The sequence below is a fragment of the Vipera ursinii genome (assembly GCF_947247035.1).
Source record: "Vipera ursinii genome assembly, chromosome: 3".
NCBI classification, from domain to species: Eukaryota; Metazoa; Chordata; class Lepidosauria; order Squamata; family Viperidae; genus Vipera; species Vipera ursinii.
The window spans coordinates 21,369,413-21,390,452 of NC_139516.1; the positions used below are offsets into that span (position 1 = coordinate 21,369,413).

Sequence of the window (21,040 nt, forward strand, 5' to 3'; positions counted from 1 at the left end):
ATTTGTGCACTAGTATAAATACATGTTTCCTATATTTATCATACAAAGGTAAGAACAGGAGAAAACAAGAAGAAATAATAAGAGAGCCACACAGGTAGTCCTTGCTTATCAACAACTCATTTAGTGACTGTTCAAAGTTATGATTACACTGAAAAAGGACACTCATGATCCATTCTGGAAACTGTGGCTGTTGCTGTGTCCTCGTAAGTGATGTGATGGTAATTTGGGCACTTGGCAACTAGTGTACACACAGGGACTGCAGGAATAAGGGATCATTTGCGGGAATAATGCGCATATTTGGATGTAAGCCTCTCCTCCAGCTGATGCTTTACATTTCTGCACTTTTGCATCTCCCCCCCCCCCTTCTTCTTTTGAAACTGCCAAAAGAATTTGCTCAGAAAATGATGTGCTCCAGGTACTATATCTGTACATATGAAATAGCATAATTACAATTAAAGCAGGGATATCTGCTGAGAGAATGTTTTAAAATAAAAAAAATGAAAGTGGAGACTATACATATAAAAAGGCAGATCTTCAATTACATGGTTGTGGCCACCATCTTGACATTTTTGGCACCGCCCATCCCATGAATGGTGCTTAGTGAAAGGGTTTTATGTTCAGGAAACTGTTTTAAAACACACATTCTGATCAGAGCCTTTATCATAAAAGCCAGCTTCTTCGGTAGTCACTCTCTAATTATTTCAGTGGAGCTTAAGTTTGTAGTTGGTTTTGTTAAACAAGTGAATCAAAAATCCATGCTTATTTATCTCTAAGCGTCAAGGATCGCAAAGCAGCATCAAGCCCCGAATTACTTTTGTGCCTCAATTTCTCACTATTTCCCATCGTGTTAAACGTGTCCCGAATTTGTAGGTTCCACGCGAGATGGAATTTGACCGTTGCTTGCAGAAAAATGGTGGGACTCCCAGGTCTTTTAGCCTGGCTGGCTTGCAAAGGAAGCAAGCAGCCACTGCTTCTCCATGCAAGCCTTTGCGGAACAAGACTTCCGTGCAGCAAAATGCAGCAACCAATCGTGCAAGAAACGAGGCATGTGCAACAAGCGCGCGCTCTGCGAACATCCCGCCAGAGAACGGCTTCCCTCTCTCATCCAACAAAGCGGGCAAAAAGCGTACCATTTTGCACCGCCTGGTGCGTGTTCTGTCGCAGGTATCGCTGCTTGACAACAGGCCGCAATTTGCTCCGAAGTGGGGACTGCAAGCAAGACAAAGCACAACTGCACGCGCACGCAATCTCCCAAACTGAGAAACCGACCGCAAACAAGTTTGCAAAGCCGACTTCTCCTAGGGTCGGAAGGGCAAAGGCACGCCAACGCGCCGAGGCAAGGTTTTTGTTTCTTTTTCCCCATCGCATCGTAGAAATCCCCGCATCTTCCCCGCTTCTCCGGCTTCCCAGCCGCTGCTCTCTTTGTTCCGGCCTCTCCCCTCGCCGCCTTCTGCGGGCTCCAGACTTCTGTTTCGGGCTGGTCTCGCCACGGCCCCCCTCCCTCGCTTCGGAGCGCCGCCCCCGCCTCCGGGCCCGAGGCCAACCCTCCCCTCCGCCCGCTGCCCTGATCACGCCCCCCTCGCGCGCTCCACTCCCCGCCCGCTTCTCTCCATTCAGCGCTCTTCGCGCTCCGCTCCTCGTAGCCGCCGACGCCGCCTCCTCGCCAGGTCCCAGCGCCGCGGCGCTGCTGCTGGCGGCTGGTAGGTCGAGCGAGAGAGCCTTGGTCCTTGCGGTGCGTTTGGCGTGCGCCTCGGGGATGGAGGGCGCCTGAAGCCCGCCGCGGAGTGAGGAGAGCGGGGCCGGGACGACCTTCTGGAAGCGGAGGCGGGAGGCAGGAGCCATGGAAGCGCAGGCGGTGTCTGAGCCAGCGGGGGCAGCGGCAGTGGCCCCCGGCACCGGCGCTCTCCCTTCGGAGCCGGCTAAGGATACGGACCGCCAGCTGCGCCTTCGCCTCTGTGTCCTCAACGAGATCCTGGGCACCGAGCGGGACTACGTGGGCACCCTGCGCTTCCTGCAGTCGGTAAGCGCCGGGGCTCCGAAGGGGACGCCTGGACCCCGGGAAGGAGAGGGAGTCACCGGGGGCAGGAGAAAGGTTGCGTCGAGGAAGAAAGAGAAAGGGCAGCTGTGCGTCTCCTGCGGCCATGGGACCCGCGGCGGTGAACGTGGAGGGGGCCAGCCCGGGAGACTCTTGTAGCCGTTGCGAAACGGGCTGCGAAGTTGGCCGGCGCAGTGTAGTCGCGCCAGACTTTGTCTGGGGAACGGGCGATACGGAGCTGAATCCGTATCCAGTCCGCGCGGGCTCTTGGGTCGACCGCCCGAAGATTGTGACATCCGGAGAAATTAAGGTCCCCCGTGTTACCGGGGAGGCGTCTCCTGTAGGACCTGGAGCGCCTGGTTGGCAAAGGGCAAGCCGGCGAAGTAGGCTGGAGGGGCAGCTGAGGACACTTATGTGTGCTCTTGTTCCCGCAGCTGGTGAAGCAGACTTTGGTCTCCCTGGGAAAGAAAGAGTTTGGGTTCTCGGTGGCAGTGGAGGGTGTTGTTGCCTTCGGAAGTTGAGAGGGGGCACGGCCCGCCGGTCTTGGGTTGAAGGGCGTGGATGATTTGCAAGCTGGGATGTCAACACGGGAGAGAGCTCATCTGTCATGTGGGTTTCCTTGAACCTCCGATCTTTAGGCTTCTGGCAGAATGCGTAGCCGGCACGCTGGGCGTTTTGGAAATTGCTACTGGTGGGCTTCTAGGTGGGTGGTAAGATGCGTTTGCCTCATGGTGGGAAAACTGGCCCTTGATACAGAGGCTTGGTGTGGTTTTTAAATCACCCCTTTCAACATCCCGAAGCCTTCGAGATGTTTACACACAGTTGATTGGTCTTGCCAGAGTTCATCAGGTGCCTGGCTGGTCATAAGGGGGAGCCCTTTGCAAGCAGCAGTGATATAGTATTACTAATGGATTTTTATTTTTTAAGCATAGTGATAAAATCCTTTCTGGTCTGAAGGCTTGTTTTAAAGGGCTTTCTTTCTTTCTTTCTTGTTCTCTTCCAAGAGAAGCTTGTGATGCATGGTTTAGACTTGGCAACTTTTTCATCAGTAAATCTTGGCTTAGGTTGAGACTCTTTTGACTTTATTTTAAAAGTAATTCCAGTCACCTTTGTAGTTTTCCTAGAAACAGTCTTTGTTGCTTGAATTTTGGATTACTTATGTATTTTTATTGGATTAGTTAAGCTATTTGTATCCATGTCAGGGTCATTTTTATTTCTTGGCCAGATTAGTGCTTCCATGAACAGTTCCCTTTTAGTTTTGCGTTTTGCAGCCGTGGCAGTTGAAACTCATCAGCATTCTGAAGCATTTCTGTCTTTGTACCCAATTGCTTTGTGGCTAACTCTGTCCTCATGCTCTTCTGAAATTGTGGGAACAAACATCTAGCTCTGAGCCTTGCCTAAAAACATCTATAATTGTGTTAGTTTTGTAAAGCCTCTTCATTAGCAACAACAGTATTCTTGAATTAGTGCGGCTCATCTGCAATTAAAATATTTCCCGCAAAGGAACCCCTCTTTAAGGGATAATTTTAAGGAAACATTTATTGAAATGTTTGCATTTTATACACATTCTGGTTGTGTTCAGACTCATTGTTGATAGAGCTTCTACAGTGGGCTCTTTTAAAGCCATAACTAGTCAGATGCAAAGTTTAGTCATTAAACTACTAGATATCTTTTCATATTGTGTAGATCAGGGCTTTTCAACCTTTTCACCCATTGTACCACTTTTAGGATATGGCAACATCTGAGTACCACCAGTCGCCTAGCAAGGTGTCAAAAACCTGATGACTAAAAAAAAGAAAGGAAAAAAGTGATGAAGTACGGGTAGTTCTCGACTTACAACAGTTCACTTAGTGACTGTTCTAAGTTACAATGGCACTGGAAAAAGTGCCCCCCAAGCCACAGCCAAGCAAGACACCTGCCTGCCTGCCTGCCCGGCGGCACTCTTCCTCTTGTCTGAGGTTTTCATTGTTGTGAGCATTTCTGTTGAGGATTGGCAGCGGGGGTGGGGTGGGGGGGTGTTTGGTTTTATTCCCCCCCCGTCTGCTGGGTGGTTGCAGCAGGTTTTGGTCACTTCACATGAACTGGGACACTGTCGCCGTCATAAATATGAATCAGTTGCCAAGCATCTGAATGTAAATCACAAGACCCTGGAGATGCTGCAACATTCCAGCTGATCGGTGCTTCTTCTGGGCTCAGCAGAGGCGCCAGGATCAGTGCCGAGCTCCAGCTGGAGACTGCCGCTGATCCTGGTGCTTCTGCTGAGCCCTGACAGCCCTCCAGCTCTGGCCATCTCTCGCTCAGGCTTGTATAAGGCTGCCACTGGTTCAGCTCATTCCCCTCCTTCACTACCACTTTTCTAGGATGGTCGCATACCACCTGCCAGGTGCCAATGTACCACAGGTGGTACTAGTACCACTGGTTGAAAAGCCCTGGCGTAGATTTTCATTGTTATTCCTTCCCTCCCACTATTAATTTTTAATTTACTGCAGATAATGACACATGGCTGACTATGTCTGATTTCAAAAAGCTAAGCTAAAAAGCTGGACTGGACTCAATTCTTAGTTGGGATGGGAGACCACCAGGAAATTCCAGGATATTGGGATAGACTGGGGAGTCGATAAAGCATTGTAGAGGAGAAAGCATTGACAAGTTATTTCTATATTGAGCCCAGAAAATTACATGTGTCCGTGTAGTCATCATGAATCATACTCCACTCAAGGATGAATTTACTGTTACCTTACTTAGAGCCCAGAAAGCAATCAAGTTGTTTGAAGGACCATTGATATCAACATGAAAGTCCCTGAATCTTTACAAACTATGTAAGAAACTGTTCTTTGCTTGCTTTAAGTTGGACCAGGTTTGTAAAAAGCATGGCCTGATATTCTGAAATTCTGTGTCTAAAATTGCAATGGTCCTCCTTTCTGGCTACTCTTAAGCAAATCTGATAAATGGATTTCACAATAGTTTGTAACATAATATAATTTTATCTTACACTCTTTATTGTATACTCTCTATTCTATATTATATTGTTACATTGCATTTGTCAAATGTATTGTAAATTGAGGAGTACAGATAAATGAAATACTTGTTTTATTAATAGTTACAGTATTTTCTGTTAGCATGGAAAAAGTGGCAGCTTAGCAAAAGTGCATACTATCGCATTTCTTCTGGCTCTAGTTGTGTCCATGCATCAAATGAACATAACTTGTGACCCATTTCAGTTTCCACGAGTAGAGAGGTAGTGCATCTTTCCTGTAGTATAAAAAATAGGGATATCGTCTTCTTGACACACCAGAGAAATCTTTTGTTTTATCTTCAAATATTCCAGTGAACCCCAACATTATAATAACAAGAACAGTTTCATATCTATTGCCTATGTAAGCCATCATTATTTGCAGGAGATGCACAATTGTGCTCATTTGCAATAAGACATTATAATGAGTTCATTATGTTGGAATAGGGCTTCTACCTAAATTTGTATCTGGTTTCATAACTTTCTCTAGTTTTTGCTCAGATGTTTTTGAACTTGTTTGCAATCATGAGAGCTAGAAACTTGTTCTTGGAACTTCCATTTCTCAAAAGCTTTTTTTTTGGGGGGGGGGAGGTTGCATGTGTGCCTTCAAGTCATTTTTGTTTTGTTTTGTTTACTGCTGGCAACTTCCTAAATGAGTCCCTAACTAGTACATGGCTATACTATTGCATTGGTGCATTGCTGATGGCTAATGGTAATCCTGTTTCAGAGCTCTGTGTATACCTTCAATATTTAAACACCCAGCTATACCAATTGAGTACTGTGTGTGTGTAGCTTTAGTCTACCAGAGATCAAGAGCTCGGCAAATGCCCCTCCAGCATGCTAATTCTGCCTATGAATAATAATAGATGATAAGTTTCCAGAAAAAAAAATCACTGTGCCATGTCAGGTTATAGTGAGTCTCACACAATTGAAGTTTTGTAGAGAAGAATATTTCCTCAGAGCCAACAAGGGAGTTGTTTTTTGGTGTCCTGGAGCTGTAAAGCAAAAGCCCATTGACCAGACCAGTTCCTCAAGGACATATTTTTATGTTCTGTGAATTCCAAAGAGAACGGTAGAAACAGTTTGAGACTGCTTTTCCAAAACCCACTATCAGTACTTATCACTTTCGAGTGCCCTAATTTAGGAAAGAGAAATAAATGATGGCTGGGAAAGCTCTCTTTCTCCCCCCACCCCCTTCCCTGGAGCACTTTTCCCAGAGCAAGAATCTCAGTTTGGAATTATAAATTGCCTGAATTTCATGAGATCTTGAGAGCCATCATCTGTCTCAGACCAGTAAGTCCAGTGTCTATGGGGATTCTCAGTCATCCAGGTCATAGTTGGCCCAAAGGTGTCCACCTTTGGGACACCAAGTCCACTGTTCAAAATTGCCCAAGTACACCACAGATGCTCTTATACTACTCTACCCGGTTTAATATATGAGAAGGTGACATTGTCCTCAACTTGGTAGGAAGCAGGTTTAGTTTGTGGAAGCTTGTTCCTCAGATTATCTAGAAACTTGTCCTTTTATCAATGCTTGAAAACGGGAATGAAGGAAACTGCTTTGGGGGGGAAAAAAGCATAGATGTTAACGCAATGACAGAAAGCTTTATACAATACCAGAAAGCTTTTCTCAACTTGTGACAACAAAATACCACAGGGATGAACAAAGGAGTTGGTGTTTTGCGTTTGGGGCTGGGCCCCCTGGTTAAACATTTACCATAGAAGCCCCTGATTTTGTTTAGTTGTCTCCATAAATAACGCCGAAGGAGCAAAGAACCCAATTCAATAAGTAGGGAGTCAGGGCCTTTCCAAGGACTTCCGGGCTCCTGTGGTAATGTGAAAGAATCCTTTTCTGTATTTGATGCTATAGACTTGCCTATAAATCAGACTGTGTTAATTGCAGATTTTTTTAAAAAAAATTTTTCTTAGAAGACTAGCATGTGGCCATGTAGCAGTTAATTTAATTTAATTTAATTTAATTTAATAACATTTATATACCGCCCTTCTCCCTGAGGACTCAGGGCGGTTCACAGGGCAGAATAAAATAACCAATACAAACATTAAAAACAGATTAAACAATTGCCCTAGTTAAAAACAATATGATACAACGCTAAAAACCCCCAGAAAAATTAAAAAACAAAAAATAAAACAACCCCAACACTCCCCCTCAGGCTAGGCCGGCTTGTACAAACAAAAATGTCTTGAGATCGCGGCGAAAGGAGCGAAGATCGGGCGCCATCCGGAGCTCTACCGGTAGCTGATTCCACAGCTCCGGAGCGCCCACAGAGAAGGATCTCCCCCTGGGGGCCACCAATCGACATTCTCTGATGGACACAAGCCTGATCTCTCACATCTCCATATTTTTGGTTCATATGCTATGGTGAATATTCCTTTAGCCCAAAGAAGGGAGAGGTTTCTCTTTGTGTGCGCCTAGAGACCTTTTCCCCTCTGCTAGGTGGGGGTCCCTTGCAGATACAAAAGGTCCCTTTTTATTTGCTTTGTCGGGCAGATCCCACCACTTTTATTTTACTTCTGTGGGTCAAAAGGGGGGAGCAAGAGGTGTGGGGGGTGGAGAGGAGAGGGCAGCCTGAAAGTTACAGTATACAACATTTTCTGAGTTCCCTAAGAAAGCTGCCGTATTTCCTGCAAGAAAGCTGTGCGGCACTTTCTTGAGCTGTGGAATATAATGCAATTTTAGCTCTCTGCATTAACAAGATTTTACATTAACATATAAAATGCTTCTTTCTTGGCCAGGCAGTTGACAGTGTTCTGCTATGCTTAGATGCATAGACTGCTAGATTCCTTTGGATTATGAAATCACAGAATTTCAAAAAGTTGCAGCATTCCTTTTTTTTTTTTACCCTTTACCCATTTTTATTTATTCTTTTTTGATGGATTCTAAAGAATTCAGTGGGTGGAATCTCTTCTGTCTGATGAACAAACTGAGAAGCACTGTATATATTTATATTGGAGTGTCAGTCACTCTTCTCCCCAAACACTTTTGCTTCCAATCTTTAAATTTTAGGACGACTTTCAGTGAGTACAAAACTAGCAGAAGTTGGAAAGCTGAAAAAAGTTGAAATAAATACAAACACACACAAACACACACACACAAACAAACACACACACACACACACACACACACACACACACAAACCTAATCTATATCTTTAAAGATAGCCTCTGGCCTGTATACATGCCCCAAGTCTCTACTGTATTTTATAAATGCCAAAGCCTGGTTAGGATTACATTGCCAAACTTTAAGAAAAGAACTTCTTAGTAATCTTCAGTCTTCTGATAGGCTTAAAATACCTAAACTAGAACTCTCTGAATACCCTTGAAAGATTCTTCCTGCCTAAAACTAGCATAAAGTATTAGGTTTGCCCACTGTTGAAAGTCTCTAGTTGCTAAAAAATATATATATTTGTGGTCACAACTACAACCTATCTCCATTTTTAATGCCTTGGCCTTATGACAGTGTTTTTGTCTTCTTCCTAGATCACAACAAAATTGTTTGATTTTTAAAAAAACTGGTCCAGTATTAAAACAATATTTTCACAATTTTTGCCAAGAACCCACCTACACCTGCCGAACTAGGGAGAATAAATGATAGTTGTTTTCTGCCAATAGGCAATGCCTCCCTTAAATTGTCTGATATTAAAAGTGAGGACAGTATCATTTGCCAACTGTGTTACTGTGACAGAAGAGGGTTTGGCAATAGGGACAGTAAATTTTATTCTGGCAAACATTTCTCTAGCTTAAGCACTGTGGATTGCACTTCATCATGGTCATCTGATTATTGCCCTGTTTGTGATTATTATATTAAAGCAGCGTTTCCCAACCTTAGGAACTTGAAGATGCGTGGACTTCAACTCCCAGAATTCCCCAGCCAGCTATGCTGGCTGGGGAATTCTGGGAGTTGAAGTCCACGCATCTTCAAGTTCCTAAGGTTGGGAAACGCTGCATTAAAGGTTAAATTTAACCTTTAATTGGCTAAATTTATTGACAAGCCGTATTTTAAGATAGAGATATGAAAGATCTGAGGTTATCACATTGGTCCCCCAAACTGGCACTGGAAATTATTTGCCTTCACAAATGTTCATCAATTCTGTTGATACGTAATAAATCATTTCATACATTCCTGTTTCCATGCATCACACTAGATGGTATAAACAATGCTGAGCTTAGCATCCACAGAAATCTTGGTTTGCATCAATTGCATTGGTGCCAGCTTATTTTGTTGGGGTGTCTTTTTTGTGTTAGAGCCTGACTTCTTTCATTCCCTACTATATAAGTGTGCAACATTAGCACACATGCTGCTATCAGATAAAATAAAAACCACATCCGTTGCCTTAAAAATATTTTGTTCTGCAATTCGGCTGAGTATTTAGCTTCTTGGTATTTAGGATGCTATGCAATCTGGAGCAGCTGTTTTGTACATGGCCTGCTGCTCTTTTTCCATCTGCGATTAGCTGCTGCAATTGGCCTTTGAACCATTACAAGGAATGTTTGTCTTGGTCACTTCTTGGTGGTGATTTCCTGTGTCCTGCCTTATACCATAGCTTTTGTGTCTCTTCTTAGGTTCAGTAGGTGCTGATAATAAAGCTGTTTGTCCAGAGAAGGTGAACCATCTGGTTTCTGTAAAACATTGTTTTTCAAACTCGGCAACTTTAAGAGGTGTGGACTTCAACTCCCAGCATTCCTCAGCCAGCAGAATTCCTCTCTTAAAGTTGCCAGTTTGAAAAACAGCAGTGTAAAACAAGTTGTGTGCATGGTGGCTTTATGAGAGAGGAAGGGAGAGTAAAATATAGAAAAGGGCAGGTTGAAATGTACTTTCCTGTTTTGTTATTGCTGAAGTATAGATCAGATGCATGAGCCTGGCACTTGCCACAGGGCATTTATCAAAAAGGCAGCTGGATCACGCATGTATTCTCATACTGAAAACATTGCTTATTTTATTCATTTCCTAAAAGCATCATCCCTTCCAAAGCAGTCTTGCTTAGGTACTCAAGAAAACAAAGATCCAATCAAAAGGTAGGGTGTCTCCAGAAAAGAGTTTAACTGTATAAATACAGCAATTTATATTTTTCATTAGGAAAGCAACCTGGATATAGAGCATGAAATGAAAGCAGGCAATTTACAGTATACGTCTGGTTGGATGGAAATTTCTTTGAAATATCTCGTTGCTACTTTTTGATCAACAGAGAACTGAACTTGGTGACCCTCACAGCTGATTCTTTCATTGAAGCTGTTGGTGCTGTAGGTCTCTAATGAACCTTGAGATTAATATGTCTGCAATCCAATATATAAGTGTCTTGGAATAACTCTTGAGGGTTGTCTTAGAATCATAAATGCAAGGGCTTGCAGGTATCTTGTAAATTATCAAGTCCAACCTAGTCCAACCTCCAGGTTCGTGCTACAGTTTGTTATTACTCATGTGATTCTGCTGTATGACTGAGACATGTGTTACTAGTATGATAATGATGTTCTGGAGGATAGTGAATTATTTCTGTATTTTAATTAGAAATAGGATTTTCTGGCATCCTCAGATGAATACTTTAGGAGCATCTGGAAAGGCATAACTGTGTTTGCAGGTTTTTGTGTTCTTTATGCTATTAGTAACAAAAGATACTATAGTAAACAGGGATTGGGTAAGAAGCAAGAAAGTCCAACAGCTTCGTCAGATATTTCAGCCAGGGTATCTAGAGTTCAAAGTTGGCCTTAGGAAAATAATTGTGACATACCTAGTATTTGAGGAAGAAAACAGATGGTTGTTTCCTGAGCTCTGAAAACTTTCCTATGTATCTCTCAACACCTTGGTTCATCCTAATTACCGTGAACACTTGACACTTGTCCTCAAACTCTTGAATGCTTGCATGTTCTTTACTGTGATTTTTGTTTTTTCCAAGTAGTATCAAACTATGGATTTTTCTCCCTGTGGACCAATCAGGTTATTAGTGTTTTAAAGATATTCTTTATAGATTCCCTGAAACAACATAAGCAGAATTGTAGTTTCTATGCAGATTAGCCCATATTTTTGGACACTTGAAAGCTGTTTGGGGGATGTTGTCTTGGATACCATATTATGTTTTTAGAGACTTGTACCTGATCTCACATATAACAAGCCATGATGTTTTAACCTGAGTTTAATTAAACCAATTTTCTAGTTCCCACGTATCATGCAAATATCTCAACTATTGTTGTTGTTGTTGTTGTTAGTTGCGAAGTCGTGTCCGACCCATCGCGACCCTATGGACAACGTTCCTCCAGGCCTTCCTCTCCTCCACCATCCTCCAGAGTCCATTCAAGCTCACACCCACTGCTTCAGTGACTCCATCCAGCCACCTCATTCTCTGTCGTCCCCTTCTTCTATTGCCCTCAATCTTTCCCAGCATTAGGCTCTTCTCCAGTGAGTCCTTCCTTCTCATTAGATGGCCAAAGTATTTGAGTTTTAGCTTCAGAATCTGGCCTTCTAAAGAGCAGTCAGGGTTGATCTCCTCTAGGACTGACCGGTTTGATCGCCTTGCAGTCCAAGGGACTCGCAGGAGTCTTCTCCAGCACCATAGTTCAAAGGCTTCAATTCTTTGGCGCTCAGCCTTTCTTATGGTCCAGCTTTCACTGCCATACATTGCAACTGGGAAGACCATAGCCTTGACTATACGCACTTTTGTTGACAGGGTGATGTCTCTGCTTTTTAGTATGCTGTCTAGATTTGTCATGGCTTTCCTCCCCAGGAGCAAGCGTCTTTTAATTTCTTGGCTACAGTCCCCATCTGCAGTGATCTTGGAGCCCAGGAAAATAAAATCTGTCACTACCTCCATTTCTTCCCCATCTATTTGCCAGGAATTGAGAGGGCCAGATGCCATGATCTTGGTTTTCTTAATGTTTAGTTTCAACCCAACTTTTGCACTCTCCTTCTTCACTCGCAACAAGAGGCTCTTTAGTTCCTCTTCACTTTCTGCCATTAGAGTGGTGTCATCTGCATATCTTAGGTTGTTGATGTTTCTTCCAGCAATCTTAATTCCAACTTTTGATTCATCTAGCCCTGCCTTTCTCATGATGTGCTCTGCATATAAATTAAATAGGCAAGGCGACAGTATACAGCCTTGCCGGACTCCTTTCCCAATTTTGAACCAATCAGTGGTTCCGTGTCCAGTTCTCACTGTTGCTTCTTGGCCCGCATATAGGTTTCTCAAGAGACAAATAAGATGGTCTGGTATGCCCATCTCTTTAAGGACTTGCCAGAGTTTGTTATGATCCACACAATCAAAGGCTTTAGCATAGTCAATGAAGCAGAAGTAGATGTTTTTCTGGAACTCTCTAGCTTTCTCCATGATCCAGCGTATGTTAGCAATTTGTTCTCTAGTTCCTCTGCCTCTTCGAAATCCTGCCTGTACTTCTGGTATTTCTCGATCCACATACTGCTGGAGTCTAGCTTGTAGAATTTTAAGCATAACTTTACTAGCATGAGAAATGAGTGCAATGGTGCGATAGTTTGAACATTCTTTGGCACTGCCTTTCTTTGGAATTGGAATGTAAACTGATCTTTTCCAATCCTGTGGCCACTGTTGAGTTTTCCAAATTTGTTGGCAAATTGAGTGTAGCACTTTTACTGCATCGTCTTTTAAGATTTTGAATAGCTCAGCTGGAATACTGTCATCTCCACTAGCTTTGTTGTTGCTCAGCTTTTCTAAGGCCCACTTCACTTCACATTCTAGGATGTCTGGCTCGAGGTCAGTGACTACCTCATTGTGATTGTCAGGGATGTTAAGCTCATTCTTGTATAGTTCTTCTGTGTAATTTTGCCACCTCTTCTTAATCTCTTCTGCCTCTGTTAGGTCCCTGCCATTTCGGTCCTTTATCATGCCCATTTTTGCATGAAAAGTTCCTTTCATCTCTCTAATTTTCTTGAAAAGATCTCTGGTCCTCCCTATTCTATTGTTTTCTTCTATTTCTTTGCATTGTTCATTTAAGAAGGCATTCTTATCTCTTCTAGCTATTCTTTGGAATTCTGCATTTAATTGGGCATATCTTTCTTTTTCTCTCTTGCCTTTCGCTTCCCTCCTTTCCTCAGCTATTTGCAAAGCTTCCTCAGACAGCCATTTTGCTTTCTTGCATTTCTTTTTCTTTGGGATGGTTTTGGTTGCTACCTCTTGTACAATGTTGCGAACCTCTGTCCATAGTTCTTCAGGCACTCTGTCTATCAGATCTAATTCCTTAAATCTATTTGTCACCTCTACTGTATATTCAACAGGGATATGATTTAATTCATACCTGACTGGCCTAGCGCTTTTCCCTACTTTCTTTAATTTAAGCCTAAACTTTGCAACAAGAAGCTCATGGTCTGAGCCACAGTCAGCTCCTGGTCTTGTTTTTACTGACTGTATAGAGCTTCTCCATCTTTGGCTGCAGAGCATATAGTCAATCTGATTTCTGTGTTGACCGTCTGGTGATGTCCATGTGTAAAGCCGTCTCTTGGGTTGTTGGAAAAGAGTGTTTGCTATGACCATCGTATTCTCTTGACAAAATTCTATCAGCCTGTGCCCTGCTTCATTTTGTACTCCAAGGCCAAACTTGCCTGTTATTCCGGTTATCTTTTGGCTTCCTACTTTAGCATTCCAATCCCCCATGATGATAAGGACATCATTTTTGGGTGTTAGTTCTATAAGGTGCTGTAGGGCTTCATAGAACCGGTTAATTTCATCCTCTTCAGCACCGGTGGTTGGGGCATAGACTTGGACTACTGTGATATTGAATGGTTTGCCTTGGATTCGAACTGAGATCATTCTGTCATTTTGAGGATTGTATCCCAGTATTGCTTTTCCTACTTTTTTATTGACTATGAAGGCTACTCCATTTCTTCTGAGGGATTCTTGCCCACAGTAGTATACCTGATGGTCATCTGAATTAAATTCACCCATTCCTGTCCATTTTAGTTCGCTGATACCTAACATGTCGATGTTTAGTCTTGCCATCTCTTGTTTGACCACGTCCAGCTTTCCTTGATTCATGGACCTTACATTCCAGGTTCCTATGGAGAAAAAATCTTTACAGCATCGGACTTTCCTTTCACCACCAGACATATCCACAGCTGAGCGTCCTTTCGGCTTTGGCCCAGTCGCTTCATTCTTTCTGGCGCTACTAGTACTAGCCCTCTGCTCTTCCCCAGTAGCATATTGGACGCCTTCCGACCTGAGGGGCTCATCTTCCAGCGTCATATCGTTTTGCCTTTTGGTACTGTCCATAGGGTTTTCATGGCAAAGATACTGGAGTGGTTTGCCATTTCCTTCTCCAGTGGATCACGTTTTGTCAGAACTCTCTGCTATGACCTTTCCATCTTGGGTGGCCCTGCACGGCATAGCTCATAGCTTCATTGAATTACGCAAGCCCCTTCGCCACGACAAGGCAGTAATCCATGAAGGGGTATCTCAACTATATTGTTTATTTATTCAACTTATATGCTACCCATTTGACCTGGAGGCAACTAGGCAAATTACAATAATTAAAAAACTGATAAAAATATTGAAACATTAAAGCAATAAACAGTAATATTAACTTAAAATTGACAAAGATGAGGAGGAAGGGAACAAGAAAGGGGAGAGGTGGGGTCTTTGTCAACTACCTCCAGAATAATGGTCCTCCATTGGGAACCTTTACCTTTACCTTTTTATTGGGGTCCTGAATTAAACCATAATCTGTAAATTGCAATAATTCACATATTGTGACAAACCAAGTCCTATTATGGCATAACATGGTACATAAAACAAGTCAATGCCACCTTTACTCAAATGGGTGAATTAAAATAATTGTAATAATCAAACCATCATAATAAAACTGGCTAATATTATAGTAATTGAAATTAATGACTTTGAAATTCATCAGGTTGGTGTGTAGTATTTATGTCCAGTTGATTCAGCGAGATCTAAACTGATTTGAGTGTTGGCATCTTGGAGCTGTTTTTTTAAAGAGGAATTCTTTTTTTATGAGAAAGCAGAGGAAACTGAATGCAAATCAGCCATCTGATCATGCTTTGCCTGCCTGCCTGCCTGCCTGCCTCTTCCCCTTCCCTAGATTGGAATAAAGGTTTCCCTTGGTATTTCCATGCCTTTTATGTTTTTGCTTCCTATTAGGGAACACATCCTTTGTAGTCAGTCCTCAGTGCTACAACTTTCATTTTGTTTATGCCCCAATCAATCTGTTTGTATGTTAATGGCCTTGACCTCTGCATTCACCGTGGAGCTTGGCATTTTTGGATTGATCAAGGCCATGTAATAATTACAGTTTGGGTTTCCAGTGCTGTTGCCACTTCTCATGCCTTCTCTTTGCTGCATTGGGAGGAAGGCATCAGAGCACTTCTGAAAGCAGATAACTCAGAAGTCCCGGGCTTCATTCTTGAATCTGCTCCTGCTGCTTGAGCTGATTTCCTTCCCATCTGCCAAATGGGATAGATTATAATCTCTACCTCATGCAGGTTTATGAGGGTTTGTTCATTAGGGTTTGTAAAAATGCTGCAGGTTCTCCAGATGAAAGAAGAGTCAGGTAATTACTGTTTTCTAATAAAGTCTTGTATAATGCCTTCTCACAACAAGCAAAAGGCCTCTTTCCAAACAAGATAATTATCTGTATTGCTCTGTGATGCATCCTGTGGTTTTTATAGTGGTCTGCTCAGAGCTACATTCAGCCGTTCAGCTTGTGCCTTTGTGAATTCTTGTTTGTGTCCTCGGTTAACAAGACCTTTTCCTCAAAGTTGCCTTAAATTAGAACAAGTGATATTTAGCATAAATGTGTGTGTAGATATGTAGGGAAGCAACAGTAGAACCATCTTGTAAAATTTGATAATTGTCTTTCAGGTTGCTCCAAGATATTTTAAAGCCTGGGGAAGAGATTTCACTGGTCTTTCCCCATTCCATAATTTACTTCTGTGCTGTCAGTTATTTGATAAAAGTTTGCTCTTGCTTAGCCTTTGACTTGTAGTAAGTTACTTAAGGGCTTCATAAGGGACCATATTTACAGTATGATGGAATAAAATTAGTCAAGTGATAAAATTGTCACTTCCGGCTCCCTTGAGGAAAATGTTATATAGGTGGAGTTTTTATTCTTGGAGGTTCAGAGCAAAATTGTAGACAAACTGAATGATGAGACTTGAGGTTTAGGGGAAATAAAGGGTTAGGTTCCATAGTCTATGTCAGGGGTCTTCAAATTTGGCAACTTTAAGATTTGTGGACTTCAACTTCCTAGATTTCTAGAGGTTTAAACCTAGACCTCTGGGAAGTGCGTACGTTTGGAGACTATTGGCCTATGTCATTGTCTTCCTCTCATGAGTGCTTTCTTCCATAGTGGTACCTCTTTCTCCTTCTTGTGTTCCTGTGGTGGATCTCCCTGGGTCAACCGAGTTATGAGAGTGTCTGTGATGTCCTTGTAGCAGCTACCAATCTTCAGATTAGCTGACTTGGCTGATGATGGACAGAGTTGCTCTGATTTGTATCACATTGCTCATGCTGGCTTCACTGTTGTAGGTCACTCTTTTATGAACTTGGAGGTGTGGCCTCTTACTTATACTATGGATGCTAGTGCTGTTTGTCAGCTCTGTGTAGTGACCAAAGTGTGTTCTTGAGAGTCTGTGGGCAGTTCTAGCATTGTAACTGCTTGTGGCAATCTCTCATTCATGCCATAGGACTCCAGTCTGTGAGACACCTGCAGGCAGCATGAACATTTTTGGTGGTGTGATTAAGAAGCTCCTTGACTGAAATTTTGAAAGAGCTCCATGGAGCAGAGGATCCAGCATGAGGTATTTTTCATGTATGAGTTCCTCCATCGTTTCATAAGTGATTTGCTATGAAGAAGGCCAGCTTCTATAAGGAAGTCAGGCTGATGGGAGATTTGCTGTGACTGAAAGAAGGAAGAGCAAACACATTGCCCTGATGATCTAAGTGTAACCCTTGAAAAACTAACTACATGGATATACAAACATAGACTCTCTATTTTGGGTATGCTTTATGTATCAAAAAGCAAATCCAAGATTGCAGATATGCATACACTGAGCTCTAGTCTGTAATTATTAATTATGGATATACAGTGCCATTTTATTAATAGATGTACATTCTGCCTTTATACAACTCAAGGCAGCAGGGTGTATAATGTTCTTGCCTTCTATTTTTGCTACTACAACAACCTGTCAGGTGGATTCAGATGAGGTGAGAGTGAGTGGCCCAAAGTTTCCCAGCCAACTTTCAGTGTATAAGGTAGGGCAGGGGTTGGCAACCTGAATTGGTGAAAGAGCCACTTGGAACCGGTTGCCTCACCAAAAAAACCCCCTGGGAGCTGCAAAATGCACGTGCGCATGCGCACGTGCATGCATATACGCAGAACAGGGTTTAATTAAAGTGGAGCTTACCTAAGGCGAGACATACACCGGCCCTGCCCCCTGTCCAGTTCTGGTATGGATGGCTCCGCCATGCTGGCTTCTCCTCCCCTCAGAAAAGACTGCTCTGAGGGAGCGGAGGAGGAGGCTGACGGAGAGAAAGAATTGCTGTGGCAAAAATTCAGATTTGGGGAGTTTTGTGGGATTTTTGCATGCAGTTTATTTGAGGGGGGGAGGAGGAGGAGGAGGAAGAAGTGCGGAGCAGCCAGTCAGAACCCTGATTGTTTGCTTATTGAGAGAGAGAGAGAGAAAAGAGGAGGGAGGGAAGGAAGGAAGACAAGAAAGGAAGAAGGCAGGAGGAATATAGGAAGGAAGGAAAAAATAAAGAGAAAGAAAGAAAACAGTTGCTGCTTGACACGCTGCGGCCGGGCGTGTTGGTGGCTGGCAGCTTTGGGGCAGGCAAGAGGGGCTTCTTCCTCTGGGGGTGGAGGGAAAAAGATGCATTCTCCAAACGGCTCTTCAAACCAGCTTGTCAAACACGCGCGCATGAGGGAAAGGTGACTTTGGGTCAGTCAATCTCACTTAGCCCGATCCACCTCACAGAACTGTTGTTGTGGGGAGAATAGGAGGACAAAGTGTATTGTGTGTGTTTGCCACCTTGAGTTATTTTTAAAAATAATAAAGGCAGGATATACATTAAATAAACATAAATAAATATTATTGGCCATTGCAATTCATTCAATGGATAAGGTTAACAAAAGCAATAGCTTAATGCAATTTTGAACCTGCATAATGTGTAACAGAAGTAGTACACACTGCACAGGAAATCTCCACCCTGTAATAGTGACATATAACAAGAAAACGTTGGAGATTGTTCACTGTTTTATGCCACTGTGATCAAGGCTCAGTCTATTTCCTCCTTGCCTGAAATTGCTGCAAAACCTCCTTCAAGTAAAAGAGGGTGACTTTTAGAAAACCTTGAGCCTTTGATATTTTTCTTCTGTCTTCTCTTCAGTCATTGGCAGTTTTGCGGCCACCCTGCTGCCAGTGCGGTTGATGTTGTTTTGCAGAAGCTTCATCACAATGGAAGACTCCACAGGAAGTCCAGGGACCCTTCATTAAAATATTTAACATGCTGAGTGTCATGAAAAAGAATGGAAGGGGCAGGTTTCAGTCTTTCAGCTGAATTAATATTACTCTTTCTTTTTTGTGATTAGCATCAATTAATGTGCTTTGGTCCAGCAGCCTTGTAATTTCACCAACAGTTTGGATTTTAAACACAAAAGATTTCCGTGGAATGCCTGTACTGGGAAATATTAAAGGTAGACTTTGGTACTAGCTAGATTTATTTTGACAGAGAAATTCCCTTGTTTTGCTAAGATCGTAAATTGGCTATGTTCACAAAACATGCTTAAACAAATCAAGATTTGGCATAGCTACCAAACTCATACTCCTGCAAGTTGTCCATGAATCTGATATTGTCACATCCAGGGCTGAATTCTGCTCTCACTATTTTATTTATTTATTTATTTTATTTATTTAAATTTATATACCGCCCTATTCCCGTAGGACTCAGAGCGGTTTACAGGGAAAATTAAAAGTTAAAATACATCACATACAATTAAAATCGATTAAAACTAAGATTAAATTAATCCCTGAACTTAACTAAAACCCCATTAATTAAATAATTAAAACCCCTCAGTCTGGGCCAGACAGCTCAAAACACCAAGTTTTCAAGTCCCTACGAAATGAGCGAAGGTCGGGGGTGGTCCTAAGCTCCGTGGGAAGCTGGTTCCAAAGGGCCGGCGCGCCCACAGAGAATGCCCTTCCCCTGGGAATAACCCGCCGGCATTCCTTAACCGGCGGTACCCTAAGAAGGCCCTCCCTGTGGGAGCGCACAGGACGATGGGAAGTTGATGCCGGCAGCAGGTGTTCCCTTAGATAATCCAGACCCAAGCCATTTAGAGCTTTATAGGTTATTACCAGCACCTTGAATCTCACCCAGAGGGCAACCGGAAGCCAATGCAGCTCACGGAGAAGAGGTGTTACACAGGATTATCGGGAAACTCCCATAACAACTCGCGCAGCTGCATTCTGCACCAGCTGAAGCCTCCGAGTGGTCCTCAAGGGCAGCCCCATGTAGAGAGCGTTGCAGTAGTCTAGCCGGGAGGTCACAAGCGCATGGGTGACTGTGCGTAGGGTATCTTGGTCCAGATAGGGTTCTCGCTCGCACGCTAGAGAAAAAAAAAACTGGCGCACCAGACGAAACTGGGCAAAAGCCCCCCTGGTCACGGCTCCTATATGATCTTCAAAATTGAGCCGTGAATCCAAGAGGACGCCCAAGTTGCGAGCCCTATCGAGTTGCGAGCCCTACCATCGCAATTCATTCTTGCTTTGACTTTGAAGTGAGAAGCCACATTTCTTATCCTAAATAGTGAGATACACTTTCCCCCTAACTTAAGGATCCACAGCATATAAAACCAGAGTAGCAATATCCAGAAATATATTCTAGTCTTTCATACAGAATTTTATAGAATTAATTTCCTGACAGTCCACCAATATCTACATTCCTATTAGGAAATAGACATCATTTTTCCATTTAGGAGTTAGAACCCAGTCAATTTCTTCATGTGAAATAGTGCAGGAGTCCCCAACCTGTGGGCCATGGCCTACTGGCTACTGGGCCGGTAACAGGCTGGCCAGTGCGAGCGCTTTTGCATGCTCACCCCTTCACTTGTGCTAGCGCTGCAGCCGTAGGGCATGAAAACAGGAAACTCTGCTGCAGGACACAAAAACAGGACACTGCCATGCCTCGGGACATGAAAATGGGCCACCGCTGCACATTGGGGCATAAAAGCAGGCCACTGCTGCGCTGTAAGGCGCAAAAATGGACACTTTGCACCTCGGGGTGTGGAAATAGGATGCTGCTGCACCACGGGGTGCAAAAAGGTGCCGCTGTGAACGGGGCAGGGCTAGTGAGTATCACGCAGGTCCTAGCCGTGTCCCTTTTGCAGCCTCTTGCTCACGCACGCACACATGTAAAATGATTCCCCCTCCCTTTTCCTTTGGTCCGCTAATCGAGAAAGGTTGGTGACCTCTGAAATAGTGGATACTATGCATTAAGAATACATTGCTTTTCATATTCAAAGGAAGTTCAGATCATCAAAGGTACTCTAGAGCATATGTATTGGTTTCTTCAACAGCAACATAATCCAGGGGGAAAATATTTTTGATTTAAGAATTTGCAGAAAGATACTAGGTGCACACCTATATTTGTTTCAAAGTAACTTGTTTCCATTGAATGCAAAGTGGGATCCTCCTTCTATGAGAAGTTGTCTGCCACTACTGTGTAGTACCATACCATTCTACAATATTAAATGTCATTCTTATTTTAGGAAAGGATCTTTATTCTGTAATTGGATCCATGTTTTGCGTGCAGAAAGTACCCATCAATCTTGGAAAAATTTAATTCATTGGATTGGATAGTAGGCTACTGAGATGCTTCTTTTGTGCCTGACTTCTGAATCTCCTCTCTCCTCTCGTCTCCTCCCCTCCCCTCCCCTCCCCTCCCCTCCCCTCCCCTCCCCTCTCCTCTCCCCTCCCCTCCCCTCCCCCCTCCCCATCTCCCCTC

At 43.3% G+C, this 21,040-nt stretch overlaps 1 protein-coding gene across 1 annotated transcript in view; it reads left to right on the forward strand.

Annotated features, from left to right (window-relative positions):
* Window positions 1-1,703: 1,703 nt before the first annotated feature.
* PREX1 (phosphatidylinositol-3,4,5-trisphosphate dependent Rac exchange factor 1) overlaps window positions 1,704-21,040 on the forward strand; it is a 222,180-nt gene continuing 202,843 nt past the window's right edge. Inside the window, exon 1 of the mRNA XM_083358786.1 lies at window positions 1,704-2,020. Within this exon, the coding sequence (XP_083214912.1) occupies window positions 1,841-2,020 (180 nt within the window). The 5' untranslated portion in view covers window positions 1,704-1,840. The remainder of the gene's footprint in view (window positions 2,021-21,040) is intronic.